The sequence below is a fragment of the Trichomycterus rosablanca genome, chromosome 9, assembly GCF_030014385.1.
Source record: "Trichomycterus rosablanca isolate fTriRos1 chromosome 9, fTriRos1.hap1, whole genome shotgun sequence".
Taxonomy (NCBI): Eukaryota; Metazoa; Chordata; class Actinopteri; order Siluriformes; family Trichomycteridae; genus Trichomycterus; species Trichomycterus rosablanca.
In genome coordinates, this window is record NC_085996.1 from 11,773,526 (window position 1) to 11,784,305 (window position 10,780).

At 39.7% G+C, this 10,780-nt stretch overlaps 1 protein-coding gene across 1 annotated transcript in view; it reads left to right on the forward strand.

Moving 5' to 3' along the window:
• The window catches only part of hmcn1 (hemicentin 1), a 121,261-nt gene extending 110,647 nt beyond the window's left edge, over positions 1-10,614 (forward strand). The window contains exons 96-107 of the mRNA XM_063001890.1: positions 354-475; positions 596-833; positions 961-1,023; positions 1,346-1,465; positions 2,151-2,285; positions 2,390-2,503; positions 3,073-3,198; positions 5,052-5,180; positions 7,766-8,119; positions 8,950-9,069; positions 9,173-9,299; positions 9,508-10,614. Of these exons, the coding sequence (XP_062857960.1) occupies positions 354-475; positions 596-833; positions 961-1,023; positions 1,346-1,465; positions 2,151-2,285; positions 2,390-2,503; positions 3,073-3,198; positions 5,052-5,180; positions 7,766-8,119; positions 8,950-9,069; positions 9,173-9,299; positions 9,508-9,868 (2,009 nt within the window). The 3' untranslated portion in view covers positions 9,869-10,614. The remainder of the gene's footprint in view (positions 1-353; positions 476-595; positions 834-960; positions 1,024-1,345; positions 1,466-2,150; positions 2,286-2,389; positions 2,504-3,072; positions 3,199-5,051; positions 5,181-7,765; positions 8,120-8,949; positions 9,070-9,172; positions 9,300-9,507) is intronic.
• Positions 10,615-10,780: the final 166 nt, after the last annotated feature.

Genomic DNA, 10,780 nt, shown 5'->3' on the forward strand with positions numbered 1-10,780 from the left:
GTATTGTTAGTCAGGGTACATTTATAAATATGCTTGCAGATAATTATTACTTACAGATTTACAGTCTATAGCTGTTATAGCTGTTTTTTGCTCTGACTAAAAGAATATGCTTAATTACATAACATAAGTGTGATGTTTTTCATTGTTGTAATACAGATTTTTAAAAGATATTATGAGCCAATCATCTTGTCATGTTGTGGTGACCTAATTAAATATGCAATTACATTTTGCAGACTACTGAAATTTAGGGAACATGTGGTAGACACTATGAAGTGGCACTTTAAAGCATTTTAAAGTTCTCATGTTTAAAAACCGAGCATAACATTTTTTATATGCCTGTATGTTTGCCTCAGGGGAGATTTTAGGGATGACGCATGTAGCTCGTGGGCTAGACTCAGACGGTGTTCTGCTGGTGGACATTGTGGTGAATGGGCACATCCTTGATCTGCCTTCGAATGCAGAAATTGGGCTTAAGGTAACTCTTAGTTGTCTAAAATATACAAGTTAATCATCAATACACTCTGTTTTAATATGCAATTGTTTGCTCAAGGAAGCTAACAAAGCTAATAAAGTTTTGTGCTTTTTTCCAACTAAGGATTACACAGAGGATTATATCCAGATCGGTCCTGGGCAGCTGCACGCTCTGTCCACACGTATGTTCAGTGTAGACAGAGTGAGTGTTCCTTATTCCTGGAACCACACCATCATATATGAGCCTTCCAGGGGCAAGATGCCTTACCTGGTACAGACACTGCACGCCTATTCTATCAGTGCTCAGTACCGTCCCTTAGAGGAGATGCTAGAGTTCACAATCCATACTTCCATTTCCAAGGGTGAGACAGTGTGCACTTGCTGAATTTAAAGCCACCATATTTTATTTATTTGTATATAATGTATATACTGTATGTATACTTTATATGTATGTATACTCATTGCCTCCCAATGTCTTCTTGACCTTAGGTGAACGAAGTAACCAGTGTCCTAATGGCTTTCTGCTAGACCCAGCTGGACCCTACTGTGCTGGTATATTTGACCATACCATCAACCTTTTACACACATGCAGTGTTTTTTTTTTTTTAAAGTTGTATCAAGTTATTAAGAACAGAAGAGCATGTTTAAGCATTGCACCACACAATTACACTTTCATCTGCACAGAAAATAGTGGGTAGTTAATGTAAAAATGCTGGGGGCGACCCAGGTGGCGCAGCAAGATAACCTTGGACGCCGTTAGGGTCCCCAGCAGCTGATTGGCTACACCAAATTGGGAGAAAAAGGGGGTAACATGCATAAAAAGATAATAATAAAAAATGCTGAGTGCCTCATGTATTTTCTTCTGTTGTGTTAGATGAGAATGAGTGTGTGGAAGGCAACCCCTGTTCCCATACCTGCCATAATGCTATAGGAACGTACTACTGCTCTTGCCCTAGAGGACTCACGATCTCTGCTGATGGCAGGACATGCCAAGGTAGCAACAGTTCATATACACATACCTGCAGTCACCTCCAGAAGTATTGGCATAGGCATTAAAAAATACCTTTGTGGTTTATTAGATTAACTTTATATAATGTATTTATATCTATATCTAACCTTATAGCATCAATCTTTTATATTAAATGTTGTTTAATTAAATTTAATGGCCACTTGGGTGTAAGTAATCAAACGAATTTTAACAGGCTAAAACTTGTATGTGAACGCCCCCCTTGAGGAAGAATAGGATGCATTTTTTGTGTTGCTTAATTAAAAACCATGGACAAAATGTGGGTCACTTGAAAAATAGTTTAAATAGACCCTGACTTAGACTTCACCACTAATGCTGAGATCCAGAGTTCGAATCTCAGTGGTGCTATGTCTGAACAGCCTAGACACAGCATTGTCAGTGCGCTCTCAGTGGCCATTCCAAACCCGGATAAAATAAGAAGGTTGAGTCATGAACTTTTTTAGTCATTATTAAGGAACTGCTGATCACTCTGGAGCTGAATGTATGTACAACATTTTGCTAAATGCACAGTCACCATTAAATGCTTGTCACAATTTAACTCATATTAGTAATCAGAACTTCTTTGTATATTTTGTATTATTGAAACTCTGTATTTTATCATTTGTCATTCAGTACTGCCATCATAGTGACTTAATTTTCTATTACTGTTTAGATATTGATGAGTGCTCACTGAGCGGACACATGTGTCATGATGGACAGGACTGCGAGAACACCATCGGCTCTTACCGCTGTGTGATGCGTTGTGGACGGGGTTTCAGAAGAACAGCAGAAGGCTTGAGCTGTTCAGGTTGACTTCTCATTTAGTACAACACTTAGTGCATACTAGTATTAGTGGTCTTTCATCATGGTGTATGAAATGTATTAGAATCATTCTATTTCTTTTAACTGCAGATATAAACGAGTGTCAGGAATCCAATCCATGCCACCAGCACTGTCTCAACACAATTGGAAGTTTCCGCTGTGCCTGTCAGCCAGGATATCAAGTCAGGAACCGTCGCTGCATCGGTCAGTCCCCCACTACATAAAATCTCATTTTATTTTCAGTCTTACTTAAGCACTGTATGACTTACTGTTGCTCATGCTGCAATAGAGTTAGTTCTAAAATTATCGTCAGAAGTCTAAGCTTTAATATGAAAGCAATTTTTTACAAAGCCACATATTACTAGAAGTTGGATTCCAAAGAAACTCTACAGTAGTCATCTGTGACTTCCTGAGGCACTGCGGTATCAGACAGGATCATAAGTCTATTCATTAATATGGTAAAATCTTAAAACATAAACACACAAAAAATAAGACACAACTGACCTTTAGAAATCATGCAATAGCTGTAAATTATCCTAATGGCTAAAAATTCCTATTGAGGATTATAACCTCAAGCTCCCGAGTTTAGATCCCAGTTGTGCTATCAACCGTCCAGGCACCTACACAGACACACGATTGGCTGTGTGTCTGTAGGGGGGAGGGAAAATGTTCGACAAAGGGTTCCTCATCGCTGCTGCCATTACAACCTCTGCCACTACACCACCCAAGCTGCCCAACGAGGTTTTTTAACCTGTGTTTTATTTTTTCTACAGACATCAACGAATGCAGACAGAGAGTATGCCGGTCAGACCAGCAGTGCAAGAACACACGTGGTGGCTACTCCTGCATTGAGCTCTGTCCTACTGGTATGACCAAGGGAGCCAACGGCACGTGTGTAGGTTAGTGCCTGTTCCCAACCCAGGATTATCTGCATTCACTTAGTACTGAGATATTCTACATGTGGGACATAGCTCGAAGTTTCACCTGTAACAATAAGAATCATTAGATCAGAATCAGATTTAGAATTGGGCTTTATTTGACTTTGGTTTTACGGATGCTTGCAGTGCACAGAAAATGCAACAAGAACACACACAATTCATCACACACAACTCACTCTCTCTCTCACACACACATTTACACATTCATCCCTGTAAACATTTGCATGTGCAATCCACATTGTGGGTTTAAAGTAGGGCTGGGCGATTTTGCAACAACAAAAAAAATCTCGATTATTTTAAAATTATACCCGATTGTCGATTACGATTTCGATTTTTTTTTTTGTTCTTGTTTAATGCAATTAAAATAAGACTCAAATTTCTTTTTTTGCATTGTAATTAAAGGCTGCAGAAGTGCACAAATAGTAACAGCACCACCTATAATTATCCTTTTAAGGGACTCAAACTTTATAACAATAACGATATCACAATAATTAACAATAATTAAAACAAAATAGATCTAAATTATCTATATCCTTATCTATCTATATCTAAGAATAGCTCACAAACAACTCTTATTTTAAATAATGTTCAGCAGAACCTCCTTACATTGGGAAAAAAACTACAAAAAGTTCTTTACAGGTTTCTTAAAAGGAACACGAGCCTGTACTGTGCTGTTTCCACCACTGAGTGAGTCTGTATCAGTATCTACATTGGGGGGGCATCAAGTGATCACTCAGCTCAGCTTTGATTTTGTCCTCTTGTGATTTGGGGGGTGGATACAACATTTTAAACATTTAAGGATGTGTAATGTGTCATTTTAGTCCCATAAAACCTTCAAACTGTGTTAACCACTATTATGTGTCGTAGAATGATTCGATTCTATTGAACGGCCCTTTTTAAGCCAAAATAAAGGAACCGATTCGCGCATATGGGAGTCGTTACATACAAACGGCTCTTTAAAAGGAACCGAGACAAAAGATCCGACTCCCTATCGCAGAAGTCACTGCAGCAGTTTCCCAGACACGATTTTTTTACTCAGTAACGGATGTGATTTAAAATGTAGCGAATTACAATTCTTAGTACAAAACTTACTTAAGTAAAAGTAAAATTGCAGGCTGTACAATCTACTTTAAAAAGTACAAGTACACAAAAAAAACGACTCAATTATCGCGCTCATCGGCTCCGTATTTTGATTCAGTTCAGCGGTGTTTAATTAAACTCTTCTGTTTGTGTCTCGTTTTGCCGATGTTTTCGTGTTTGCGTCCTTATTACTGAATCTAACCGTTACCGTGTATAATTCTTGTTGTCTTCCGTTTACTGTTTTGGTTTTCACTGGTTTTGGACTCTACCTGATTTTGTACACTGTTTTCGCCCTTTTTATATTAAACTTTCCCTGATTTATATTCCGCGAGCGTCTGGTCAGTTTCTGCTGTGTGACATGTTGGTATTTTAATTAAAATATAAAGTATACAAACAATCGCGATTGTCACATTCTAACATCGGGTGAAAACGTTCATGCGAATTAACCGAATTAATCGTGAAAATCGCCCAGCCCTAGTTTAAAGGTGCAGTGTTTGTTTTGCGTAATATAGAAAAATATATTACTAGTAAATGAAAAGTAAGTGTGAAAGACCAGTGTATAGAATGTTGTGTGTCATTATATAACTTAAATAAGTAATTTGCATTTGTACAAGTGTTGTGTGCATTTGGTAGTGTTCAATTGTTCATGAGCATAATGGAGTTATTTCCATCGTATATTATATACAGTATAGATATAGATATTTCCAAGCTCAGATCTTCCATGTTCTCTACAGACATCGATGAGTGTCGGGACGGTACGCACCAGTGCCGTTACAACCAGATCTGTGAGAACACCAGGGGAAGCTACCACTGCACCTGCCCCAGAGGCTTCCGCTCTCAAGGTGTAGGGCTACCCTGCATTGGTATGTAACCTTGCTCACCCAATCCCCCATAACTGACACATTCCCTGGCTGCTGCGCTGCTGCCGTTCTGCATCCTCCAATCTCCTTTTCTCACACGTGCATCAACTTTGTTCTACTTCTGTTACTGCTGAATGAACCAAATACAACATACACTGAGAAACTGAGCATCATTACCTGCTTGCTTGCATTACTGCACTGCTTTGTGTCCCTGTTAAACTCACACTATTTGTTTATTAGATTACACCATTATACCAGTGTTCTTAATATGGGAATTAGGTTCTACGTACTGTATATATAGAATGGGCACTCTGGGAGGAAGTATCATACAGGTAAGTCTGCTCTTACAACAAGGCCAGCAAGAACACACCTCTGTCCTCTTTCTGTCCCGATTTCCTGTTGCCTTTGACTTTTACCTTTCACTCCTGCCTGACACTGGTCCACTGAAATGCTGTGCTTTGCTTTGGCATTTATGGAATGCAAAATATTACACTGATAGGACAATGCATATATCAAAAGTGTAATAGTATAGTATGTGAGAGAAATCGATTTAAAGTCACCCTTGACATAATAAAACACCATTATTATGAGTAAAACATTGTGAAATTATAGGGATTCTTTTTGAAAGTGTATATTTTGAAAATTTGTATACATACATATAGCTTTTTTGGGAGGTCGTAATTTTTAGTTTGAGACCCTTGTATGTTTCCTGATCTTATATTACTACAAACCTCATTACCAGACCAAAGTTAGGACATTTTGTAAACAAAAAATATGTGATTTGTTTATTCTTTTGAACCTGTACAAAGACCCCCCCCCCCCCCCCCCCCCCATTTTTAATCCAATTAACCGATTTCATTACACTTCCTCTTTACTGATGTTGACCTCCACTCCTGACTGAGGAGAGCGTGACTAACACACACACACCCTCCGACACGTGTGCAGTAGCCGACTGCATCTTTTGTGTACAGAGAAACACACCCTGACCACGTTATCCCTTGTCTCTGTGTAGATGCCATCAATCAGCCAGCAGAGTTCATGATTGCATCAGTTATGAGGAATCCCCTTCGGCACCCTCCCTTAAACAACAAGCCAATCATTGTTCGTGTGGGCACTCAGCCTGTACTTTTAATGTTTTGACCGATGAACGTGATTGTATTCTGTCAATACATACAAATTTTGAAAGTGACACCACACTGTTATCAGCATGAGATAGAAAAGTCAATATCTGCCATGTTATGGGGGTACATCAGTGTCCATGCCATGAGTGACTTGCATATGTACATAGGTACATATACAAGAGGCGTGTATTGGCTACTTTTTCCTGTATAGTTCATGGATATTTTAGCAAGAAAATGCCAGGCCTCATTCTGCACGTTACAGGATGGCTTCATAGACAGAGTGCATGTGCTTGACTGGCCTGCCTGCAGTCCAGATCTGTTTCCTAATTAAAATGCACAGTGCATTATGAAAAGGAGAATCCGACAATAGAGACCATGGACTGTTAACCCTTTGATGCACAAGCTAAGCAAACCCCTTCTAATGCACAACATGGGTCAAAAATGACCCATATTCATCCATTCAAGAATATTTTCATATGCACATTTGTCAGTTATTCATGTATTTGCTGTCTTAGCTAATAAAAGCTATCTATACTAGAATATGTAAACAGCTAGTAAGCAAATAGTATTGGACATATTCAAGATTCAAGAGCCTAATCTTTGGTTGTCTTTCAAAAGATCAGTAAATATGTTTTTGACTACAAACACTTACAAATGTCAGTAGTTTCTGTCAAATTCCATAGTAAATACATAAGGGTCATTTTTGACCCATGTTGTGCATTAGAAGGATAGTGATACAAAAATGATTTTTATTAAAAAAGCAAAAAATATAAAACTGAAATAAGGATTTGTGATGATCAAAAACAAGTTAATTGAAAAATTCATGGAAGCTTGAATGACGAAATTAATTTATTGCAAAGATATAGAAAATAAAAACTCAGTTGGGTCACTTTTGACCCAGGTTGTGCATCAAAGGGTTAAGCAGCTGAAGTCTTTTATCACCTACAAATGAGCAAAATTAATATGAAAGGTGATGTAACAGTGATAAACAGGCCTCTGTCCCAATTGTTGTGTGTGTTGCAGGCAAAATACAAATAGGTTGGTCAGTGAAAACATTATTTATATTTTGTTGGTTAAATAATGGTTTAAAAAAGTTAACAAATCACAGATTCTTGTTTTTATTGCAACTTTCCTGGATAAGGAGGTTGTTTAATTGGGTGGCTCACTTTGTAACTGCAAATGCCTAAATTCTACCTCAAGTATGATCATCTAATAACAGTTTTAATATAGGACAAAAAGTTTGGGGGCCTTTTTGTGGCCTGCAATTGGTAGCACACAAGCTTTTAGAAATTTTTTAATTGGGCAGTTACTAATCACCTTTTTTGTCATCCATGCATTGTACATTTCTTTCTTCTCTCTATTTACTCTTGCTCTGGTAATCATATGTTGTCTTCATAAATTCATCTTTCCCTTTTTTCACCTCTCTCTCTCTTTCTGGCTTTCTGACGTGCCTTGCTGTGAGAGCAGACATAAACGAGTGTGAGCGGGTCCCACTGCCATGTGCCTACCAGTGTATGAACACCCCAGGCAGCTACAAGTGCATTTGCCCTCCGGGGCGCCACCTGCTGGGTGACGGCAAGTCCTGCGCTGGGCTGGAACGTTTGCCCAGCTACGAAAGCTTCTCGTACGGTTTCCACACCTCACAGACCTCCCCTGAGCGGAGCTCCTCGCGGCATCGCTACCACAGCCTGGCATCTCAAAGCTACCACACTTTCGCTGTGACTGGGGGGCAGTACAGGGTCAACATTCCCTCCTCACGCTATCGTAGGGCCATAAAGGTCTGTCCTTATGGCTTTAGTGCACAAAAGAACAAGTGCATAGGTAAATCACTTTTTATTTTGGCCATTATGATAATGTTATATGTGAAGAGTGGTCTGTAGGTCAGAGGGGTTATTTAGCTCAGTTGTGTTCTTGATTTAGATTTTACTGTGCAGTCCATAAGTAATTGGAGGTGACATTGTTCCAGCACGAAATTTTGATCCAGCGCTGAGATTCTGAGCTCCCGGGTTGGAATCTCAGCTCTGATACCAGTTGGCTGGGCACCCTCTAGCAGGCACAATTGGCTTCCAGTCTGCTGCGTGAGAAAGACCGGACTAAGGGGTGGGGTTATCAAGGCTGTGTAAGGACCTTGGTTGCCCAGGGCACGAGTGCAGAGATCGGGGTGTGGCTCTCTGTACACGAAGCCAACCTCATGCTCAAATCCACTGAAGTATGGGGGAATGAAAAGGGATTGGTGGACTGCGCACACGTCAGAGGGAGTGTGCGAACACCCTCCTTGGACGCCATTGGGGTCCCTAGCAGCAGATTGGCTAAGCTAAATTAGGAGAAAAAGGAGGTAAACTGCATAAAAAAAGCCAAAATCATTGTACTGGCAGAGGGTTTTTTGTGTGGAGTCTCATTTTCAGTCAACCACTAACAAAATAATCAACACAGGTTATTAAGATAATCCAAATACAATACCAAAGTTTATCTCACCATCCAAATACTTACAAACTGCACTGGTACTGTGCAAGTACATCCTTCGATTTGAAGCTCTGCTCTTGAGCAACATCTGTATTAAATATTCAACATTGTAGGTATAAATAATAATTAATAAATACAGTCAATTCATCATTATAATAAAAATGCAAAACTTTTCTGTGTATGCTTAGATATCAACGAGTGTGAGCAAAGGGACACGTGCCAGCATGAATGTATTAACACACAAGGTAGCCACAAGTGTTTGTGTCCAGCTGGCTATCGTCTCATGACCAATGGCAAAACCTGCCAAGGTAAGGGAAAGCTTATTCATACATTCTTATAATATATATTCTTAAGTATTTTATAGCATTCGTATGGGTTACCTAATGACTTTAAAAATAAATATGTGATTAGACGTTGATGAGTGCTTGGAGCAGAATATTCAGTGTGGCCTGAACAGAATGTGCTTCAACACGAGAGGCAGCTACCAGTGCATCGATACGCCGTGCCCACCGAACTACCAGCGAGACCCAGCCTCAGGGTAAGAGAGACTGCTCAATATGTTGTTATACAGTATAATCATTATAGCAGTGTTGGACTTTGCAGTACCAAAATCAGAGAAGCAATATGCAAATCAGTTATTTAGCAAAACGTAATCTTATTGTTTAGTTACCTTATTTAAAGACCAGTTACTGCTCATAATCTTTAGCTTCCTCTCTGTTAAAACATACATTTCTCTCTGTGTTCAGTTTCTGCCTGAAGAACTGCCCTGCCAATGACCTCGAGTGTGCCTCGTACGCCTTGGAGTACAAGCTGCTGTCTCTGCCTTTTGGCATCGCTGCCAACCAGGACCTGATCCGACTGGTGGCCTACACTCAGGACGGCGTGGTGCACCCACGTACCACTTTCCTGCTGGTGGATGAGGACACCACACTTCCCTTTGCCCTGCGTGATGAGAACATGAAGGGCGTCTTGTTCACCACACGCCCGTTGCGAGAGCCGCACACCTACCGCATGAAGGTGCGAGCGCTGTCTTATAGCATTGACAGGATCATCGAGTACCAGACCACCTTCATTGTTTACATCTCCGTCTCAGCTTATCCCTACTGAGAGCACTTTACTAGGACTATGCATTTTGGGTCATGAATGAGTGTATGAGCGGGTGTGTTTGTGTGTTTAGCTGTATATATATCCACCACTTGAAAATCCATTTTTTTTGAGAGGCCACATAAAGTGAAGAGCCGAGCTGCAGTGCTAAGAGAGTGTTAATAAATAAAGAGGACTTAACATTAACCCTTGGGGTACTCCAAAAGAGAATCTGCTTTACCTGTGGCTGGACTCCATGGTGAAGCCTGAAGCCAATCCAGTCCTGTGCATTCAGACAAGCCTCTTTAAGAAATTCGTCCTCTTTTTCAAGGACAAAGGCTGGTCAAAAAAGAAAAAGGCCAATGTGTGTGTATGTCTACCTATTAACTTAACGGACAGTGCTTGAAAATAAGCAACAGCGGCAGAAATTTTGACTAGTCCAGTCCAGACAAATCATGTTGTAATGTTGGTCCAGAGAAATTAACTTGCCAGCAAGACCAAGAGTGTCCAGAAATAAACGATAACATCCATCTCAGGTAAGCACTGTTTCCCTTTATAAAGCATTTTTGTCTATGACATGTTTATATGTACTTACTATCATTGTGTTTGTAGAATCTCATTACATGTTAATACACAAGTAAATAAGACCATACCAAAGATGTATTCTATTTTTAATTATTTGTATATAAGCATTTGCTTTGTATTCTTTGTTGTCTTGATATTTTTTATTGTATTAATTGTTTTATGCAAACAATAAATGGACAATCTAATCTAAATTGTGATCTCATGGTTATGGCCGAGTTTCCATTCAGAGTTTGCGTAAAATGGGCCACGATGTTCCCTCTAGAGGTTCCCAAATTGTGACTGAAATTCTTACTGTGTTTATTTAATGGGCCACCTGCTGTGTATATCGGAGGGATGGGGGGCGTAGATGAT